General features: G+C 50.4%; 1 protein-coding gene across 1 annotated transcript in view; it reads right to left on the bottom strand.

Annotated features, from left to right (window-relative positions):
• Nucleotides 1–2,027: 2,027 nt before the first annotated feature.
• The window catches only part of ZBTB7C (zinc finger and BTB domain containing 7C), a gene marked incomplete at its 3' end in the record, with an annotated part of 124,315 nt that continues 103,236 nt past the window's right edge, over nt 2,028–23,106 (bottom strand). The window contains exons 2-3 of the mRNA XM_080919877.1: nt 9,640–10,863; nt 2,028–2,679 (exon numbers count right to left, since the gene is read on the bottom strand). Of these exons, the coding sequence (XP_080776003.1) occupies nt 2,028–2,679; nt 9,640–10,847 (1,860 nt within the window). The 5' untranslated portion in view covers nt 10,848–10,863. The remainder of the gene's footprint in view (nt 2,680–9,639; nt 10,864–23,106) is intronic.

Raw genomic sequence — 23,106 nt, 5'->3', positions numbered from 1 at the left:
CTCTCCCACAGACAGACAGGGAAGTCAGGAACAGAAAACAAAACAATAATAATAATAATAAAAAACCTCCCTAGCCACCCCTCCCCCACCAAGCCCATGTGTTTCAAGTGCTTGCTCATACAGTACTCAACATCTTTGGGTATTTTACAATGTACAATTCCAAACGGCAGCCCAGAAGACAAACAAGTGACAAAAAGAACTAGCCAGTCATCTGAAAAAGTGAGTTTATAAGAAGTCATTACCTTTACAAAATAAAAACAGAAACCTGACAGCGCTGCCCTCCCCTGGGTCCCTCTGTTGGTTCCGAGTCTGGTTCGGCTACAGCCACTTGGTTGCTGGGGCGATATGTGCATATTGGCAACTGTCTGAGGTGCAGACAGGAAGTTAAGAGGCAGCTGCCCAGCGGGTGACTGATGAGGACAGGGAAACTGAGGAAAATCCTCCCTGATGGACTGTCTTCTGGTGGCATGGGCAGGCAGGGACTTTCTTGGGAGCTTCAGGAGGGATAAAGTCTACTGTCTTTTCTGGCCTTTCTGTTTGTGTTTGTACATGAAGAAGCCAAGGCAATTGATTTAGGAAGAGGTGAGTCTCCTGTACCCACAGTTTGGGGCTCTGGGACTCCAGGCCTAGGCCTTCCAAGCAAGTGGATTCTCCTTCCTGGGATCTCAAGAAACCAATGCAAACTCGAGAAAGCATGGGCCAGCAAAGTTGTCCTGTAACTGCCAACCCAGAACCAGCCCGAGTATGACTTGCTACACAGCCCATCACGACCCAAGGGACTCCACCTCCTTACATGAGAGCCTTTGGGTCAAATCTGGAAAGGGGGATCAGGGGCTCAAACAAAATAGAAGGGTGTCATCAGCAAAGCCCAGGCCTAGAGAAACCTCAACTCAAGGAGTAAATAGCTGAGCCCTGGGTGACTAGGTTCTGTGACATTGGCAGGGTTTGGGGGAGGCAGGCAGATGGTACTGTTAGAAGTTGTCCCATCCGCCCTTGAGTGTTGGCTAAAGGAGACTGAACACGGAGGGCATGTGGGGTGAGCCAATGCTGACTCTTGTGTTCAGGGGGTGTCTAGATGTGGCAGTGGCCTGCCAGAAGTGAGGCAGAATTTGGGGTTCCTGAAGCTACCTATGGGTATTGAAAGCCGTGAAGCCCAGCCTCTCTCTCTCATTCCGTCGTTCCTGTCTTGTTCTGCCGCATGTCTCGCGGAGGCTAACATGCTGAAGTCCACGTGGGGGCGATGAAACCAACTCTAGGAACATAGACAGTCTCCCCGGTAACTCTGGGGAATGCTAAACTTCCTCCTTCCAAGGAACTCCTGTCATCATGGGAACAGGATGAATATGTATGGGAGCAAGGGGAGGGGAATGTAAGTTACCATCTCCCTTCACAGCAGGGTGACTGTGAGGCACAGAGAGTTGACCCACGTGAGGTCACAGGTCAAGCCAATATAAAGTGGGCCCATTCCATGCAGGAGGCCTTTCTGCCCAGTAGAGATGGGTTTTCCTCTCTGCCCCAGAAGCAGTGCTCAATTGAATCGGGACCTCTGAGCTGGAACCTGACTCTGAAAGCAGTGTTGGGAGTGATTCCCTCATAGGGCAGTATGGCTCAACCAAGGTGCTTGGCCAGGACAGAGTCCTCAGGCTAGCTCCTCCCGGCCAGCCTCCTGGCAGAGTGCTCCCTTCATACAGCCCCATAGCCCTGCAAAGTGCTCCTGGCACCAGTGCAGAGCCTTCTGAGACGTGACACCCTGTGTATTTCTATGTGAACCAGAGGCAGCCAGAGAGAGGTGGGGGAGGGGGTAGGGTTCCAAACCCTCAGGGAAGAGATGTCTACCTCAGACACCAGCAAAAAGGAGATGCTGCCCTCGAAAAGGCCAGGAAAATTGCATCTCAGCTAAAATGAATTTTTTTTTTCATTTTTCCTTTGTGTTTGCAAACTAGAAAGTTCAGGTCCATTGGGTGGGGCAGGACAGGACTTAGAGAGACTTAAGACAGAGTTTGGGACTAGAGTGGACCAGGGCCAGCCTAGTTGTTGGCTTCAGACATAGAGGCCACGTGGTTGAGGCCGGTGAGACCAGGGAGGCCAGCCAGGCCTGCTGCCCAGGGGTCGGGCAGTGGGAAGTAGGGCCTAGTGGCGGCCACGTTCTCGGCCAGTGCCAGGGCCAGGAGGCCACCCGCGTTCCTCTCGGCCTCGAGCTGCGCACGTCCGAACAACTTCATCTGCGTCTCCTCGAACTGCCTTTCCAGCTCCTGGAGGCTCAGGGTGCCCTTGGGTGACGCCAGGAAGTGCTTAGCGGGGCTGGGGCCCGGGAGGCACACAGCTGTGCCGCCCAGGTGACCACCCACGTCGCCCAGCGCGGGTGGCATCACGAAGGCTGCCTTGTCGGATGAGGGGCCACCGGGCCCAAAGAGCAGGCTGGCCGCCCTCCAGGCAGCAGGCTTGCGACCGCGCCGGGGTCGCGCCATGCGGCAGCTCTGCCGCTTGATGTGGCGGTGCAGATGGTCGGAGCGCGTGAAGCTCTTGTAGCAGAACTCGCACTGATAGGGCCGCACACCCGTGTGGATGCGCATGTGGTTCTTGAGGTCGTAGTTGTGCACGAACTTGGCGTTGCAGTGAATGCACAGGTAGGGCCGCTCCCCCGTATGTTTCCGCATGTGGATCTTCAGCTTGTCTTGCCTGCAACACAGAAGCCAGGGTTTAGTCCCCGCCTGGAACACTGGCGCCCGCTCTGCACACTCTTACCCGCTAGAACCGGCTTCTTGTATCCATGGTGCCAGCCCACGAGTAGGGGTCATCCTAAAACAGACCTTCAACGTCTGCCTCACCTCAGGGTTAAAGCAGGAAGGAACTGAAAGATATCCCACAATTCCTTGTACACACAGGTTTGAGATGAAAGTCTCCTACTGATTATTAGGGGCCTATCTCACATTTTTGAAGGCAATCTTCTTGGAGAGATAGTTCATCACTCTGGTCTCAGCCCTGTAATGATGAAGGGCCTTCCCAAGCAGGATACCCTTTGATCTCTGGTCTTGCTCATCCTCAGTCCCCAGCCCCACACCAGCCCCGGTCCTCCAGCACCCATTGGGAGACTCCAGAGGCTTAGCACACCGTGCTGAGAGCTCCTCTGGTGTGGTGGTGGTTTCTTGCCTAAGCCCTGGGCTCTGCTCTTTGCAGACATTTTAGGGCGTATGAAAGAGCCAGGTGCTGTAAGAATGCAGCCTGATGTTGGGCAGATTTCTGGAATTAGAGGCATTATTCAGAGACAAGGCAAGGTGGGGTGGGGCTCCAGCTGTGCCCCCCCACCCACTTGCTGGGTGACCCTAGGCAAGTTAGGTAAACTGTCTAGGCAAACATGATGTCTGTTGTCTAGGGTTGCTAGAGACCCCAGGCTTGCTTGAGGGTGGTCCTGAAATGATCTTCTGGTTTTGTTGTCTAAAGACTGAGCACCCAGGACACCAGTAGAAGGAGCCCTTCTGCCTGGCTGGGGCTTGTGGCTTGAGCTGTGTAGGATGCTTTTTCAAACAGCTAGAGGCCAGGGGCACCGTGTACTGTCTCCACCACCTCCTTGCAGGTGGGGCACTGGGCGGTGCCTCTGCTGTAACTCCAGATTAGGCTTCGAGGTCAGAGCAGATATGGAGTCCGGGCGCCCTCCCTGAAATGCCCAGATTTAAATCACCCTCAACAGAACCCTGGACTGCAGGGTGCGGTCTGGCCACTAGAGGTCGCATGGGATCTCATTTAGAAAAATCGTTTTCCTGGGTTGATGGAAGAAGGAAATAGACAGTCCTTGTGGGCACTGTCAGGCGCATGTGTGCATGTCCCCTCCTGTGTGCAGAGCCCCCCTCTTTCCTGTGTTCCATGGGGCCCCCAGAGCCTGGGCAGTGGGGAATGGGAGTACCAGAGAAGCAGAAGAGGAAGGGCATGAGGTGCTCCGAGTTCCTTCCCACCAGACTTCCCTCCTTCCGTACAACCTCCAGACACCCTTTCCTGCCCAGTTACCCTGTGGCTTCCCAGTCCCCAGCAGCTGTGCACAGCGGCATCTGCAACCTAAGTGACTGTTTAACATGAAGGGGACACAGGGAGCACCTGGCTACTGGGTCTGTCTTGAACAAGCAAGACCTGAGACACTAGTGAACTGAACATTCCTCTTCAAGGCAAGTCACCTGACGGCCAAGGAGGGAGTGACCACAGAAAGTGAAGCTTCGAATGTCCAAGGTCCAGGCTTCAATTCTCAGCACTGGAGGAAAAACTCAAATCTAAACCCAAGCCCTGAACCAGGCAACCAGAGTCAGCAGCTCTTCTGGGCCAGTAATCACATACCTATTTGCATGTTTCCCAAGTCAGGGAACAGGGCCCTCCCCGCATGCTAGGCTGGCAAGGGAAGACACCTCTTTAGAGGTGGCATGGGTGTACTGTTTCCAGACAAGGGTCTCTGCGTGTCCACACCGATCTGTCCCGTAACGGTAGGAGCTATGGGACACAGGGTGCAGTAACTGCATGTACAAGTCCACAGAGATCTTGGGTGAGAGAAGGGACCGATGGTAAGGGTCAGCCTGCAGGTCAGTCTTCACAGTGCTCGAAACAGCCCGTCTATCCTTCCTGATCTCTCTGGGACCAATTAAAGGCCAGTCCCTCCAGGCATTGAGGGCTGAGACAAGCAGCTCATAGCTCCCTTGCCTCGGCTATTTGGATGGACTCTGGGAGCTGGAAGCAACCTTAGGAGCACTTGCTTCATGCCCTCAAGAGACACTATGGGACCTGAGGCCTGGAGATGGCAGGCAGCTGGGTAAAGACTCACAGCTGGGCAGAGGCAGAAGTTGGTCCAGCTCTAGGCCTCTTGATGACCTGATGCTCTTTTCAAAATGCCATGACCCACAGCAAGCTGGGGAGCCCAGTGGTCATTCCTTTGGTGACTGACTGGTGACAAGCAATGTCAGTTGAGAACTTCTCGGTCTGTGTGAACACATTTTAAAAATATTTTACACTGTGCAGGTGTGCTCATGTATATATGCATGCACACACATTCTTGTATGAATGGATGATCATCCCTGTGCTAGAGTGTGTACATGGGGACCAGAGGACACCCTTCGGGGGTCGGTTCTTTCCTCCCACGACATTCTTCAGGCTTGGCTTTGGTGGCATGTGTCTTTGCCCACAGTGCTGCTTTGTCACCAAGAAGATGGGCACAGTACCTACCCTCACTCATCGGCTCTGCTTTCCCCACCTCATCTCATTTTCCTGCCCTGGAGACCCAGCTTGTTAGAGCACCAACTCCTTCCAGCCAGAGGGAGGCTCGTGGTAACAAAGAGTGATTAGGGGCTTATGAGCTTCTTCTAGTGAAAGGCAAGGTCAGGGCCGGAGCCCCAGCCTCTGGGAGGCCCCCAGTTAGTCTGCCACCACTGTCCACACGGACTTTCCATGGCTTGATGGGTCTGCTGTGACTCTTCCTGCCACCAAAGCTGATGGCATCTCTCAAGTGTGCCAAGGTTCTCAGAGCTGTGGGAAGGGGTTCACTGGAGAGAAAGGGAAGGAAGCTAGGGCAGGCCTTGTTGATACCCAGGGAGAGAGGTTCAGAATCCAGCTGACACTGTTGCAGGACAAAGGTGGGACTATTTGCGAGGGATTCTGCAGAAAATGGTGGTGTTGTAGCTCTCAGAGAGGCAGTGCCACCTAACTTTTGCCTTGGTGCCATGTCCTCCAAGGGGAAAGCATCTTCTCACCTTGCTCCCTTCTTGCTGTCAGGTATTGTGAGGCATCCGAATGAGGAGGCTTAGGGAAGCCCGAGGAACACCGTGTGACCCTGATCTCTAAGGGTTCCTGGCCCAAAGGCCAGGAGAAGCATAGGGCAGCACATCATGGCTTGTAACCAAGTATGCAATGGAAGGGGAAGGAGGGGACTCTGTCCTTCTGGTAGCAATAGTCGTTGTTGGGGAAACTAAGTGCTCCAGAAGTCAGCTTCAGAGTGAGGTCAGGTGAGCCTCTTCCCATTTTCCCTCTATTTCTGGACTCATCTGAGGTGTCCTCTCTCTAGAGCCTTTGAAGTTCTTTCCTTTGGCCCCCCAGAGTCTGATAACTGGGGGTGGTGGGAGCAGCTGAAACTGAGCTCTCACAAGGAGAACTAGGTAATAGCAAGGTGTAAGAAGTCACTCCTCTTGGAGACCCATAGAATGGTCTCCAAGGCAGCAGATAGGACTTGGGGGTGGCAGGGCTTCTGCTTGGAGAATTCTACCTTGGGTAGTAGCATAGAGTCAAAAGGGATGATGTCCCCATATGGTGTGACATCTACACAACATAACTCAGAGCCTATTACCACAGAGGAAGGGCTTCAAACATCCATAGGAAGGCTGAGGTAAACCAAAGGCCTAAGTTCTGTCCAGCACTGAAGAAGAGACAAGGCCCTGTTGGCCCAGGAGCTTAGCTGTGGAGGGGAAGAACTGAGCCTTTTTTTTTTAAAGGGAGTCTGGGAAGTCCAGGTCTGGAGGCAGCCACCCTGCTGAAGAGCCTTGTAATCCACGATAGCTAAGGAGCTCAGCCCTGAAGCATTACCCTCATGAAAAGGGTGCAAGGGAACTTGCTTCAGAGAGGATCACAGGGAAATCTCTGGCAGGTCAAGGCTGTGGCTTCTGATGCATAGCTTTTGTCTGGATAGGAGAGGATTCTTTCAGGGTAGCCCTGGGGAGGGCAGAAAGCCAAGGACCAGTGGCTCTGAAGAATGTGAAGGGGAGAGATCAGGCCACAGTGAGAAAATGTCCCTGACAGGAGGGAGTCTGGATTCCAGCAGAATCTCCTCTGTAGTTCCTGCCCTTGACCTTGGAGAGAGCTCCTAAAGCCTGTCTGATCTTGTTCCGAAGGGTCAGGGGAGTGGGAACCAAGAGGGGGTGAGATGGGGACAGGAATGCAGTTGCTAGAGACGGGCCTAGAGTCCAGATGGTGGTCATCTTGCAAAGGAGGAAGAGGAGGAGGAGAGGGAGGAGGAAGAGGAGTGACTCTGGGACAGGCAGGGTGGAACCTGATAGCTAGAAACTCTCCAGGGCTGACTGACCTGCAGGGACAGGGGGACTGTATGCAGAGTTCACACGAAGTGGCCTTCAGGAATTTGTTGGGAGGAAACACTGTGGAATTTTATTCTTCTATAAAAAACAGCATTGTTTTCTGGACACAGGGCTCTCCCCTGGAGAGTGTGCTAGAGTCTGGAGAAGTAAAAGTCTATTTGCAGGGAGTGCACACATTTAAGATTCTGCCTGGGAAAGTCAGGGTCTAGAGACTGCACTGAACACTCAGAAGGCTGGCTTGTAGGAAATCGGGGAAGGGGCAGAATTGAAGGAAGAAGGGGGCTTGTGCTTCTAGTAGCTCAGTGTGTGTTCCCTTCCATGCCTCTTCCATCTATCGTGTGGCCTGTGGGCAGAGGCATAGAGAACAAGCTAGAGACCAATGGAGCCAGCAAGTTGTGGAGCCGCCCTCACTGTGCTGAGCATCCTCACATCCTCTTCTGTGGGGCATCTGAAGTCCACACCTGTCATGTTGACCACACAGAGGATCTCCAGGCACAAGCTCCGAGAACTTCCTAGGCTACCATCACCCCAGACATCTGTCAACTGTGCAGATTCCCCAGCCCCAGTGAGGGCCTGCTGATCCTGAACTGCAGTGGGCCTGTTTAACCCCTTCAAGAGGCCGGAGAGCATGGAGATCTGCTACAACAGAACCAGAAAGCAAGTGGATGTGGGTCCTGCCTGGAGGAGATTTCAAGAAGCCACTAGGAACTGGCCTGGTAGGGTGGGGAGACAGGAGGATGACGCTGGAAAGAGGAAGAGACTAGAGAAGGCTCTGCATGGATTGCATTCCATTAGAAACCTCCAGTTTGGAGAGAAACATGCCAATTGGCATGGGAAGGCACAAGAAGTGTGGGCTGGGGTGCTGGCAGCTACACTCCACATTTGGTCTGTGTTATTGACATCTGTCCCTTGGGGTTGGACTCTCAGGCAGGAGAAAGACCCTGCTGAAGATGAATGAAGCACTCTTGGGCTTAGCCATCCTTTGGGTGCTGGCTAAGCCTTGTCCAGGCATTTGCAGGCCAGCTGGCTATGAGACCAACTGAATTGAGGGGAAGAGAGGACCAGAGTTAGGGACAGCCAGCATAACTCAACAGATTTCAGTGTGTTTGGGACATTATCAGGGACACTGGGGGGGTTGAATCTGAGAGTTTGGGGTCCAGATGCCTTGTGAGATAACAGAAAACACACTGTCCCCGAAACCAGCATCTCAGGGCTGCTGTAGCCATCTGCAAAGAGGAAGGGCACAAAACCACGGTGAGATTATCCCTCCAAGCCCCCTGGAAGTATCCAGGACAGATGCTGTTTGTGGTTTCCCTCCCAGAAGTAGTTTGGAACCCCCCCCCCCCGGTGTCACCTTCAAAGCAGTCCCCAGACTGCTGGCTGAGCCATGTCAGCAGGGTCCTAGTCATCAGAACACACTCTGAAGCCCCTTCTCAGCTACTTCAAATAGAGTTTCCTGCCATGCCTTGTCATCCTTGCCAACAAGGGTTCATTTTGTCCTCTGGAAAGGCACAGTTGTTAGGTTGACATGATGCAAAAATTGAATCCATCTACGGAGGCCGAAACATTATGTTTACTATCAAAAAAAAAAAAAAATCAAAGCAATAAAATTCCAAGAGAGACTATCAGAGCGAAGAGGTCTGTTAAGGCAAGTTCTATGACGTCCACAGTGTTAGTGGGAAAGGACCTAAATCAGTAAGCCACGGCTGCGAGACAGGCTTGTAAGACACCAGACACATGGAAACTATGTGAGGATGTTCATTAGAACTTCCACTGTGAAACCTAGCTGAGAAGACCTACCTTACCCAGTGACACTAATGATACCAACTGGTCAGATTAAAACAACAACAACAACGATAACAACAACAAAACCCAAAATAACAACAACAACAACAAAACCCAAAACAATAACAAGAACAACAAAACAGAACCTTTGCAAGTGCTCAGCAGTGATGGCTGTGACCCCATACCCATCCCTTCCACCCATACACTGGTTTGGGTCACAAAAGTCACCGCACAAGGAAGGTACACAACACACATTTGTTGGATGGAAGGATGTCTCTGAAGTACTGACTTCAGATCTCAAGTTACCCTTCTGACAACACGGAGACATAAGGAGGAGACATGACAAGAGGCCATCCCGTCAGGAGGATGGAAAGAGCCTACAGGAATCTCCGAAGCCTCCTATTCATTAGACTTCATTGTCACAGAAGGACTGGGATTCTAGTCCTATCTCTGTGATTGTCCAGCTGCTCATGGGAGAAGCCAGCTAGAGATGAGCAATGTCTGGGAAATACTGGCACCAAGCACAAACAGGGCTTACTGGGGGCCTACCTGGTGCCTCAGTTCTCTCCCCAGCACAGCCCTACTCTGATCTCTATGTTTTCCTTCACCCTACTATTGTATTTGAGAAATAGCTTAGTTCCTGAAAGGGGGTTGAAGTCATTGCGCCAATTAATGCTTAGCATCTCTCCAAGCAATGAGCACAATTTGTGATCTTTCTCCATCCCATGCCCTCCATACTCGGACCTATGGCCTCTGGCCCTGGCCCCTCCCTCTCCGTCTTTCCCCTGCCGCTGCGCACCTGGTGAAGCGGACCTCGCAGATGCTACACATGTACGGCTTCTCTCCGGTGTGGGTCCTCATGTGCCGGGGCAGCTTCCCCGCCCCCATGATGACCTTGTGGCAGATGGGGCACTGCTGAGAGGCCTTGGGCTTCAGCTTGCGCTCCTCCACCAGCGGCCAGGGTGGGAAGAGACTCCCCAGGTGGGTGGCACTCAGGAAGTTGAGATAGGCACCATAGTCATTCTCTGCCTTGATGGGGCCCAGCGGCCCACCAGGCAGGTCAGGAAACATGTCCTTGAAGAAGTCACTAGAGAAGGGAGGGGGAGGGGGTGGGGCCAGCTCCTCTTTCTCCTCCTCCTTGATTTTGCGGTTCTTGATGACTAGATCCAATGGCCCACTGTCCATGGGCTGCTCAGGCAGCTGGGCAAAGGCACCAAAGTCACCTGGCCACAGGTGTGGGAAGAATTCTGGGGCAAATGGAGATAAGGAGGGTCTTCTGTCAGGGATGTTGGCTTTGGGGTACAAGTTCTCCCTCAGCAGAGATTCAATGGAGAAGTCCCTGATCACTCCCAGATGGCCAGGGCTTTCTGGCTGGAAGGAGTCGGGGAAGTCCCTGGGTGTATCAGAATAGTCCTTCTCCGTGAGATGGTCCGTCTTGGAGGGGCTTTGGGGGCAGTTGATGTCCTGGGGGTCAGGCAAGTTTTCCTGGTCAGCAAAGTCCTCTGTGTCATCCTCCTCCTCCTCCTCCTCCTCTTCCTCCTCCTCTTCGTCATCTTCATCCTCGTCATCTTCATCATCGTCCTCCTCCTCCTTGTCATCCTCCTCACCGACAGTGCCACCGGGCTCCATGATCTCCAGGCACACATTCACGATGCACTGGATCTCCAGCATCCTGGCAGCGTTGAGGATGTGCTTGACGTTGGAGGCGGTGATGGTGAGCGTAGAGGTGTAGGCAAACTCCAGGATGGCAGCCAGAGCTTCAGGCTGGACAAAGTCAATCTCATACACGTAGGGCTGGCTGGCCAGGCTACCTGCCGTGAAGAGCTTCTTGAAGTATTTGCTGCAGGCCGCCAGCACCGAGCGGTGCGTTCGGTACTCCTGCTCCTGAACCACCAGCAGCACGTCACACAGCAGTCCGGCATGCCGCTGTTCATTGAGGCTGCACAGCACCTCGCTGCTGTGGTTAGGGAAAGGGATGCCGATGAGCTCGTCAATGTCGCTGGCCATGTTCTCAGCCAGAGCCCTGCAGGGATACACAGAAAGACCAGTTATTGAGCACAGCAGGTTGGGGACTTTATCTCTCCTAGACTAAGCCTTACCTGTAGGTCACCACCCAGCTCAAGCTGGGGTTTTCGGTGTGCCTTAAGACTCTTGGTGTTAGCATCTTACCAGTGAGCATCAGATGCTCAGGAAAAGCCACCTAGACCCCTTGACTTGAATTCTGCTTTGGTAAGATGGACTTGGTGTGGGGGGCATATCCTGCCCTCGTATGGGGGACTCCTGGTGATTCTTCTGAGACATTCTCACAAATTCCCAGGTGATGGAGCCATCTCACATTTTGCACATGCTACCAGGAAGTCACAACTCAACTTTGTGGCCCATTTTCAGTGAGTGACCAGAGGCCTGGGGGCATATGGTTTACCTCCTGACCTTACTTCTGACTTCGCAGTGCCTAACAGAGTGCCTTTCACTTTCAGGTCAGCAATTCCTAACCTTAAAAATCCCCGGCATTCTACGTATGGACATGTAAACCGTTTCTCTCGTAAACGGACACTTAGAGTCAGTATAGATATGAGTGCTTTGTGGATCACTTTCTCAGGTCTGGCTAGTTAACCTCACAGCTCTTTAAACCCCGAAAGAGACAGAGTCTGAGGCTTCTGGACAACATGATGCTCTCTGATGTGCAGTGACTTGATATAGGACTTTTGACCTCATGGTAGAGTAAAGGGTACTCATTTGGTCATTCGCTTTATCCTCTTTCAGCACAGTGAGTCAACACACTATAAGGTGTTTGGTATTTTTATTGTTAAGTTGGTTGTATTCAGTGATTTTTGTTTGGCTAGTGTAGATGCTCTGAGCATTTCCAAGGCAGGCTTTGGCAAAAGGCTAGGCATAATAAATACATCTTTAAATCTTAAAAGTTTATCATTATTATTATTATTATTATTATTATTATTATTATTATTATTATTATTATTATTATTTATTGTGTTTGTATGCATATGGCACTCCGTTTATGTGGAGGTCCGAGGACAACCATGTTGTCTCCCTTTTTACCTTTATGTGGTTCCAGGGATCAAACTTAGGGCTAAAAAGAAAAATAGTGGGGAGAAAATGAATGACTCATACTTTGCAAGGGGAGGCAGCATGGTCAGCCCTCTCTAAAAAGCACTACAAGCATTTTTAAAGAGCCAACACTCAACGACCACCGATCCAGCAGTGGCGCCTTCAAAACCTGAAAGCTAACAGCCCTGAACTGCAACCCACAAGGCTCTTTGTCAGGGGGCTGGCTGGGGGCGCTATAGACTCTCAGCTTGTCGGAGTCCTGCTGGCCAGTGAAAAGGAACACCTGAGACTCTGATCCGTTCAGCAGCATGGATGGATCTTCAGAGTCGGACTGAGAGAACAGAGCCAGTCCCCAGACAGGTGCTTCGACGTTGCACCCTTGAAACTGCCATTTCTTAGATGGAAAGAATGGCTGAGGGTTGCGGACAGCGAGCAGGGGAGTGCTGGAGGGAGGGGCGGGGGTGTGGCTCTAAAGGGGCACAGGTGGGGGCGGGGCACAGGTGGGGGTGGGTCTTGTGCACAGGAAGTGCTCCATGTCTTGTCCATAGCACTGTCAGTGTCTGGATATAATACTATACTGTGGTTTTGAAAATGTAGCACTGAAGGAAGCCAGGCGATTCCTCTGCATTTTCTGTTATAAACCTACATGAAACTATATCAAAGGAGAAAGTTTTAGTTTTTAGAAAACAAATGATACAAAATAGCCTAGGACAGTCTACGTGACTTGTGCCGGCTGATTTGGGGGTCAACTTGACACAAGCTGGAGTTATCACTGAGAAAGGAGCCTCCCTTGAGGAAATGCCTCCATGAGATCCAGCTGTAAGGCATTTTCTCAACTAGTGGTCAAGTGGGGAGGGCCCAGCCCACTGTGGGTGGTGCCATCTCTAGGCTGGTAGTCTTGGGTTCTGTAAGAAAGCAGGGTGAGCAAGCCAGGGGAAGCAAGCCAGTAAGTAACATTCCTCCATGGCCTCTACATCAGCTCCTGCCTCCAATTTCCTGCCCTGTGTGAGTTCCTGTCTTGACTTACTTTGGTGATGAACAGCAATGTTAGAAGTGTAAGCTGAATAAACCCTTTCCTCCCCAACTTGTTTCTTGGTCTTGATGTTTTGTGCATGAATACAAACCCTGACTAAGACTGTGGCTGAATACAGGGGTGTCTTTCAAGGCCATCAGCTACGGGAGGGTGAATTTGTGGGCGGATTGAATGAAGCCTACTGGGCAGCCCTTCGAGGCCTGGGCCAGAATGGAGACCTCAAGTCCTCAAGCTGTGTGTAATTTTGACTGTGCAGAGGTAGGTTCAGTGTGACTTTTGTGCATGAGCAAGGGGAACTGGGGACACCTGTCCCAGGGCCTCAGCTCCCTGCCACAGATGTTCAGGACCTGGGCTGACAAGGCTTAACAACAGAGTTCTTAGATGAGGACTTAGAGCCACCATCTTTGCTCACCCTAGCCACTCCATTTCAGAATTTGTTACATCAAAGTAGACAATTGACAGAGGGCCACTGTTTGGTTTATAGATGTTATAGGTCTGGAACTTTTATTCTGACATTTTCTGGTAGATGGCAATTGCATGTGTCAGTGTCAAGAAGTCCACACAAGAGTGAATTTACTGAAAAACCAACAAACCAACCACTTGTTCTAATTCCCACAAAGCCATTCTGTGAGTAACTGGGTCCTGAGCCTCAGGGATGAACAGTCTTACCCTCTAAATGAAAGCCAAGGTTGGTGGAATGCTGAAGAATGAGTGTTCACAGAAAGCTGCAGTTTTGTTTACTAGGGACTTAAGCTATTCAGCATAGCAATGGCTGGAAATGCTTCTCAGATTATGGGGTATTCCAGAACACAGTTAGTCTTGCAATTGTTTCATGTGTACTTGAAAATACTTATGCTGTCTAGGTTTAGGCATTGATTACTGTTTATATTTTTACCTTTTTGTTTTGTTTGGGGGCAGTGTTAAGAATTAAACTAGGATCTGGGACATGCTGAGCAGGTACTCTATCACAGAGCTACATTTCTGGCCCTATAAAATATTCTATGTTCATATTAATATTGTGTATAATCAATAGGTAAATATATGATAAAATACATATAAACATCACCCACAGTGACTAGAGTTTATCACGGTCTCATACAGGCTCATTAAATTTTGCCTTATCTTTTTGAAAACTATTGCTTGGTCATACAAATTCATCTGTTCTCAGGGAGAGCTCCCTCCTCTGCCTTCTTAGAGGAGCCAGAGCCTGTGACCAGGTGTGGCATTGTGTCTTATTCTGTGATGAGTAGATCCAAGCCATCAGCTGGGACACAGTAAGACTCCCAGGCTGCTGATCTTGTAGAGCAGTGTCTTCTTTGGGATGTAGAATCATGAAGATACAGTTGTGGTGACATGGCTTTAGAGGCCTCTCCACCTCTCCTGTCAATAGATGACCATGAAAGGTCTGGTAATTGACATGACCATGAAAAGCTTGGGGAGGGGTTAACAGGCTGGTGGCCTTGATACCTTTTGTTCTACTGGCTACTTCTTACAGCGTTTTGGTTCATGGTCTTATTCCATTCCTGGAGGAAGGGATGGGTTCATGGTAGCTCAGGGGTATTTCTCTAGACAGAGGACTAACTTCAGGGCGTGGGCTGGGAGGAGTACACTGTGCTCAGGGAGTAGGCAGAGGCCCTTCAATGGCTGTTTCATTATTTCTTTGGGAAGAAACACCTATGTGCTGGGAGCTTCATCTAGTGACCCTGAAGTTCCCATGCCTGGGTGAGCTAGGAGACAGTAGTGTCCCAGAGGGGAAGCCATGCCCCTCCCTTACTTTCTTACCCAAGCATTCCTTCCCCCTATTTTCCTCACCCAAGCCAGGATAAAGACCAAAGCCAAGAATAACAGAGAGGGAAAACAAACACACGTGCATGCAAATGTTCAACAGCAAGCAGAGTTGTGATAAGAACTGTAAGCTTCTGGTGGGAAGAAAATAGCAAAGCAGATTAGGAATAAAGGACACAGGAGAGAGTGGGAGGAGTGGTCATGTATGGAGGAAAAAGGTAATTAGGTATGATTAGCATTCTAGAGCGTGCCAGGCCTAACTTAGCAGAACCTTGTTCTCTGCCACAGTAGAAGTTTCAAGAATCCATATGGGCCCAAGTAACAGATATTCAACTATCAAATGAGTTTTTCCTTTCTCAGAGAGAACTGTGCCTCTCAGTTGGCCTCCATGAGGCCAAAGGCATCCATTCCTGGTAGCCAACACCGACAGCCACATTAACCATTGCCATCATTTATCAAGTGTCTGCCACACCTGAGTCATCGCACGGCTAATCCTTTCTCAAACGCACAACTGTTGGAGGCATGGGTTCTTAGCATCATTCACAATGCTCAGATAAAGGAGCAGCTATGTAGAGGCTGAGAGATGAGCCCAAGGCCACACAGATGGCAAGTGTCTGCATGATCTGAGCCCAGTTGTGTTGCAAGCAGATGCCTTTGCCTTCTGCCAGACAGAGAAGCCCTACTACGTCTAGTTTAGGGACAGAGAAATCTGAACTTTTCTCTCTGAAGGATTTGATTTGAGGCCATCATGAGTGATGTGTATCACATGACCCACACTTGTAGATAACTAGTGGGGTAGGCAGCTTGGAGCCCTGTGAAAGAGGTGTGGACAGAAAGGCACGAGGCCCTGTGGGTACTCTATCAGAGATCTTTCTAGAAGCAAGGCCTTATCTGAGCAGTGGGGGATGGTGTTGGGCTTATGGGACCCCCATATTAACCTACCTCATTTGAATCTGGAAGGTTTTTGATTTCTAGAATTCCTCCCCAAAATGTGTATAACCTGGATCCTGGTGGTTCTCAGCCAGCTTGTCCTTAGAGGCACCAATAGCAAGGACTCATCTGCTCAGGGCTCATGCCAGTCTCTGGAACTTCTCCTCCTGGAATTCTTTCCTCCTACACACAGGGGCTGCCTCTCATCCAATGGTTGTAAAGCATATCTACTTTCTGAAACACTGTTGGCCAGTGTGAGCAGAGAGGAATCCAGAAAGGACAACTGCCCCCAAACAGGGGTTCTGGGCATATGGGACTGTCCCAGGAGTCAATCTACCTTTGTAGCTTTGTGAAGGTCTATGTTCTTAAGGTATCTTCTCACAAGACCTTCTAAGAACAGTTTCTCTGACCTCCCATTCTATCCCTGGAATGCACCAGGACTCAACCTATTTCTTGTCCCAAGGGACTCCTAATCCAACAAGGCAGACAGAGTTTGGAAAAGCATGTCCATTTTGCAGATCAGGAAAATAAGGCACATGGGGGAGCCTGTGTCCAGGAGCATGTGGCAAGATGAACTAGAAGTGTGGTGCTTTAATGCCTAAGCCAATCTAGCCCCTGTTAGACAGTGATGCTCTTGACTTGTGCAGGACTGCCTGGCTAGCAGAGGATTCTTGCTGGCATTCCCTTGCGGGGAGCACATTGCACCCACTGTTGTCTTTGATTCCCTAGTCTTGAAAATGGGAATTAAGTGTGTTGATGGTGTACAGTGAGTTCTTTGCAAGACTCATTGCTCCTAGGATGAGTTGGTGTAGGGCAGACTCTGTTTTTTCTATGTCTGTGTCATTCTGAGGACACCGCCAAGCTGTGACTGGGTAGAAGCTACAGGCAGAGATCAGCTCAGCATGGTGCGGGGGTAAGGCTCAAGCCGCACCACTCTTTGGGGAGCTATTGGCAGGAAATGGCTCTGGCAGGAGAGGAGAGCTGGTTTTCTTTAAGGGTGGCCTCTGGTAGGTTGACCAGGCTCTAGTAGATCATCTCACACCCCCATGAGTTTATGTAGGTAACCAACAGTGCGGGGTATAGGAGGCTCAGAGCCCCATGGTAAATTAGACTCTAAAGATTATTTAAAAAAAAAAAAAGAGCTGGGAGGGAATTAGAAAGTGACCCAAGAAGACTTAGGAGAAGAAATGGAGGAAATATGATAAAAATGCATTGTCATGCATGTATGAAATTCTCAAAGAACAAAATCACTATACTAAGATTAACTAACAAATCGACTTTAAAGGCATTGGCCCAGAGAAACAAAGAGATATGAGTAATGGGGGGCAGGACAACCCCAGCCTTGGGACCCCCAGACATTTGAACACAACCTTAGACCAGGCTCACGAAGCATTCGGACTTAAATTCAGTCTGGTCACGTGTTCTATTGCTATTGTGAAGCCCATTTGATGGGGTCTGAGAATCTCACAGCTAGAAAACAGTGGAGTGCCGCTGTTGCCTGATCTGTCATGGCTGCCGCAGTACTGACTTGGGAGACAATTCTGTTACTATGCTGGGTAATGCAGCTGCCTCCAGTGTGGTGCTCAGCTCAGCAAACCTGAGCCTAGTAGAGTGTTGTCCTCTGCCAGTCCCCTGGGCAGGTGGCCCAGCCAGCAGGTTTTCCCTTCCACACCCCGTCTCTCTCCTAGCTTCTCCATACCCAGCCCTGGAGCATGACAGCCACCTGGTGGGATTAGTGGTTGTAGTGGGGACAGATGGTGCTATGCAGGGGCAGGTGGAATATAGGTTTCCTCTGCAGACCCAGGAATTAGACAGTGACTGTGCCTTTTTTGAGCAGGTCTTTATTCTTTATAGTCTTCATGCATTGAAGCAGGAGGTGGGCTAGGTGGGAGGGAGGGCGAGGAGTCCTGGCTCAGAACATTTGTTCTGGGTGTGCCTCACCCTGGCTTTGGAAGATTCCCCAAGCAGAATGGCTACACCCTTTAGCCCCAGGATGCCCCTAAGCCTCGGATGCCCCAGAGGCTGGGGCCAGACATGTAGGCTGGAAGGCTGGGCAGAGCTACTTCAACTTCTATTCTGTGCCCCACTTGTAGCAAACACCCTGGGCAGAGTGCCCGCACTGGGTGAAGCCAGCCACACCTGCTCTGCCACCTTGCCAGGACATGCCTAGAGCCCTCAGCCCACAGCTCAGTTGGGCCTGTGCAGCCCCCTGGGTCTCAGAGCCATCACATGACCTTAGAAGCCCACCCCCCACTACACACTATGCACCCCGTTACTATGGTAGAGGCAAAACCCAGGAGTCGGGCATTCCAGGTTCTCCTTCCAACCACAGGCGGGTTTCACGTGAAGACCTTGGGTCAACCTTCTTTGTTAGGCACGCAGTGCTCATTTCATGTTGTGCTCACCCCAAAGTGATTGTTGAAACTCACGGGAGAGAAGCACCTCACACCCACACTTCTTGTAGATTTCCCTAGGGCTAGAGTACATGATAAGATGTGCACATTCCTACAATCCTTGCAACATGGGAGGTAGAGGCAAAGAAATCTCAGGTTCCAGGCCAGTTTGCACTGTGAGTTCAAGCCAGCGTGCAATCCTGCCTCAAAAAGAAAAAAAAATGGAGGCAGAGATGGAGACTGAGGTGATAGCGATTAAGGAAGACATTTATGGAAGGTCTCATGGTACTCACTGAACCCCACCCTGGGCTCTGTCCACGTCAAGCTATACCTTCATGCGCCACCATCACCACTTCCTGTTCTGCCTCCACAGATTGGGTAGGGTGGAGAGCATGGCTGTTTTCTTTGAAGAAAAGTTGCACATCCATTTCTTCTCATTCAGAATAAAGAACTGATGATGTGTGTTTATTACAGGTGATTGCCTGGGCCAGAGAAGTCCTTGGGAGGCCTTTAAAACCTTATTACATCACGAAACATCTAGATGATGACATAAATCACCAACATCTATAGACAGTTCCAGGTCATCCTGGTGGTGTGAGACTGACCCATCCCAGGGTCCACTGTCTGTTCTGGCAGGCACATGCGGCTGCCGTAATGACCTGGGAGCACCACCCTGTCTGCCCTCTCCATCTCCTGCTTCATGCTCCCAGTGTGGAGGACAGGGGAATTTATACTGGCCAGAAGGGAGAGCGGTGACAAGCGTGTCACAGCCAGCGCCAAGAAAGAGAGTTGTGAGGAGGTGAGGTTGACGGTCCAGGTGAGCATTCAGTGGAAAGGGGCCCAATCCCTCTGGGGAAGGGACCATAGTTAACTGTCCCAGATCTGCTCTGCGATAGATTAAAACTGTGACCCTGGACAGGACAAGTTTCTCTTGGAGTTCCAGTGTTTTCTCTGCTGGTCTAGGAGACTGTGAGGTCTGGTGGTCCTACGGCACCCTGTAGGTAACCTGCCATTTTTGTTTACATGATGGGGCACTTCATTCCCAAGTCATGACTAGCTCGACTTTGGATGTTGGGGAGATGGTGGTAATGGGGTGTTTCTCAATATGAGTTTCCTCTGACTTGACTTTACCCTTACCCTCACTCTAGGTCTTTCAGGAACTCAGGCAGGCTACACGGAGCTGTAAGTATGAGCACATTGGGACATTTAGATGGGTGTGATACACAGCCAAGGTGGCATGTCATTTGACCACACCATCTCTGGGGCTTGACTGATGATATCAAGACCAGCTGTACTCCCTCTCCTGCCTGAGGAAGGGTGAGAAAGTGCATCTTTTCCCCTCCTCATAGTGGCCAAGGGTGTTTGCAGACCTGGGGTGACTGCTTCTTTTAATGGGCAACTGTTGTGAAAATGGGACAGGGGCACAGACAGGAACAGCGACATGCAGGTGTGTGCACCAGGCACTGTATGTGGGAGACCGGGTTTTATTTAGAGGCTCCTCCTACTTACACTGAATCCTGAATCCAACTGGTGAACAGGAGGTATCGTGTTTGGGCTTTATTGCTGGTCATGTATTTTACTCGGGGGGGGGGGGGGTGTTGTCTCAGATCATTCTTATCAAAACCTGTTTGAGGTAGTTACTGTCACCATGGCCATCTTTATTCAAATGGGGCATTGAGGACAAGCTGGGTTTTCACAGCAGTGTGGCTCTGCATTTGTCATGCAGGTGGCCAGGCTGCCTCTTCATGCTGGGGCTTTAGATAATAGGGGCTCTAAGGCATGAAGCCTTCAGGAAGCCAGGGCTTGGGACAGGGGGACAGAACATTCTGGAAGAGAGGAAAACATGCACAAGGTGAAGCAGAGAGGCTGAGCAAGCACTGCGCATGCGCACAGGCCCAGCGCTTGTTAGGCACAGAGGCGGAAGGCAGATGAGCTTAGAAACATACAGGCCTGGACAGAAGACTTCGTATAATAACATGCTATGGCCGCAGTCAGGGTTGGAAAGTGAGGCAGGGGGATGAGGAGATCCTCCAAACATCTGGGCTCTGTTAAAGAGGCCACACAAGGATCTGGAATCGGAGGGATGAGGCTGGCACTGCACTGCATTTGAGCAAGGGATGGGCAACAGGCAGGCTGGAGGAGGGAAGGGCGCTAAACCCTCAGGAGAGCCTACCCACCCCGGCAGCGGCTTCCATTACTCACAACCTTTCCTGCCCTTCCCTTGCCCCAGACCTCATGCAGGATCTGGTCAGGGAGGGCTCCTTCGGTGGCAACAGCTGTGGCAGGAAGACGACCAGAATCACGGACCCAGCCTGCCGCAGGTGTGCAGTTGTCTCAGTTACGCCCCAGCCCTTGAACAAACACTCCGGTCTCCTTGCAATTGTCTCAATTTGGAGAGACGAGCCAGATGAGCGGCAAAGCTGGATGGTCAGAAGATCCAACCCGGCCTGTGTTTTCCGAAGGAAGTAAAACCTCAGATTTGCCTCCAAACTTGCAGTTTTCTTCTAAGTAAATGCCTTTTACCACGAGCACCGCCTAGTATTTGGCTGGGAAAGAACATACTGGCAGCTTGCAATTTCTAGGCTTAATTGCACAGTTGTGTGTAATATCATTATATAGAACTTTTATTGCCTTGAGAAGTCCAAGTATTTCCTCTTCCTATTTATACTCAGGCCCAGTCTCTCCTGGGCCATAATTTCTCCCCTTGCCCACTGAGGGCTATTTGGTGCTAGGAACCGTTTCTAAAGAGAGAGCTAGACACTGCTGTCTGAAGCAGCCCCAGTCACCGGCCAGTTCCACTGTCAGTACCAAGGGAATGGTCTGGAGGACCTCTAAATGTGGGTGCTCTATAAAACATCCAACACTTGCTCACTCAGCAGGGAAAGCTAAGCCAAAGCAAAATATTACAGATCAATAGGCGGCAATAAGGAACCCAGGTAGGCACAGCCTGCAATCAGGAGTGAGTCACACGGGACTGTCTCGGCAGGTTCCCTCGGTCATGGTCCAGGAGATGTATGGCAGCAAGGTTGGAGCTCTCCTGAGTGCCAGATGCCAGTCTCCTCTCTGCCAACCTTTGCCTGTAGCCGCCGAGGTCCAGCAATAAGGACTCTGGAATCTGGGAAGCTGCTAGCATAGAGAAACCATCCCCAACGCGCATTCCCACCCCGTTCCCACCACTGCCAACCCATTTTCCCTGAGAATGTTGATCCTCAGACAGTCATAAATCACAGCGAAAATATTCTCCAGACACGGAATTTCCCCCAGCCCACCCTACTCAGGGGAACCTGCCAGATCCAGTCTACCCATGAATTAGAGTCAGCACTGAGTTTCCTCTTACCCGGGGCAGCTGCTCCCCGAGATGTCTCCAAATCAGAAACCAAGGTTACAAAGTTAGCAGCAGGGAGCTAGCAAACCAATACTTGCAGATGTGACCGGGCACTTTTCTATGCAATAGCAGGCAGGCCCACAGATGTACTAGACAACTCCACTCACTTGGCTCCAGAACCAGAAACAATACCCAGGTCAAAAGAAACATGTAGGGTCCATAGAAAGAAAGTTCCAAATGCAACCGGGGGGGGGGGCAACTGGGGGGCAACCGGGGCTCTTTGAAAAGATTTGTGTAGTTAATAGAAACATATATCCTATTCTTGGATATCAAATTCACCCTAAATTATTTTTTAAGTGCAATATGATCCTAACAAAGACATCAATAAGAACTTCCACTGACGTTAGATAAGATTTTTTTTACGAGATTTCCAAAGTTCATATAGAAAAATAAGCATTTAAGATAAACCAAGAAGATTATGAAACAGATGTTTGATAGGAAAAGGGACACCAGACAGTCATAGAGTAGCCACCAGGTAGAAAAGTACAGGAACAGGGAAAGAACAGAGGAAAGGCATGTATCAATATATATTCATATATATATATATATATATAAGAATAAAACATGCTGCAAAGACAAAACTTCCAACTGTGCTTTAACATGGATTTAACATAGAAGTATAGGAAAACAAATACTCCTCAAATGTGGGGGAGTCCTCAGCATCACTCAGGATTGAAGAGCAAAAGTAAATGCTCAGGGCTGTAGAGACAGACAGCTCAGTGATTATGAGACTTGCAGAGGACCTAGTCTTCTGTTCCCAGCCTTATGTCTGGCCATTTACAACTGCCTGTAATTCCAGCTCCGAGGATCTGATGGCCTCTTCTGGTCTTTGTGGGTACCTGTACACCTGAAGTACACCTAGACACATGTACAAACAGACACAGGCACATACATACATACAGATAGATACAGACATACACATAGATAGATGCAGACATCCAGACACACTCTCACACACAGAGACATGTGTATAGACACACACACACACACACACACACACACACACACACACACACACACACACACACCACTGTGGCATATGACGGCTCATTCCCGAACTCTGCTTCACAGAGCAACTGCTGAGCTGTAAGGTTGAACTGGCTGTCCTGGGCAATGCCCCTTCTCTGTTTCCCAGGAGTCTCTTGAAGGCTTCTCTTGTCCCAATTTTCTGAACCTAGTTTTGTCACTATCCCTGTCTTTCTTTAGAGCAGGCCTCTGAACTGCCCTGCAAACACACCATGTCCATTTCGCCCTGCATGCCTGTTTCTTAGATTCCCTCACACATTTTCAACCCTGCACCTATCCTTTTCACAAAGGTCTACATTGCTATGCATATGAATGTTTGACTCCATGTATGTATTAGCTCTGTATGCATTCAGTGCCCGCAGAGGCCAGAAGAGGGCATCAGATCCCCTGGAGCTGGAGTTACTGATGGCTGTGGGTGCTGGGAACTGGACTTCTCCGTGAGAGCGACAAGTACTCTGAGACACTGAGGCTCCAGCCCCTCACTCCCCTCTTGTCTTCCCATCCTGGCAAGATTCAGTGTGAGTCAGTCAGCCTTCCTTCTTCTGACTCTGTCCTCTCTAACCCAGGTGACTCTGTGTCAGGGTCAGCCAGCCTCTTTGCTGCCCGGTTATTTTTACCTCCTGATATTCCTGCTCTGTGTGAGTTCCT

The sequence above is a fragment of the Micromys minutus genome (genome assembly GCF_963924665.1).
Source record: "Micromys minutus genome assembly, chromosome: 8".
Lineage (NCBI taxonomy): Eukaryota > Metazoa > Chordata > Mammalia > Rodentia > Muridae > Micromys > Micromys minutus.
The sequence above is the reverse complement of the archived record's forward strand: the minus strand, read 5'-3'. Positions and strand labels throughout refer to the sequence as shown.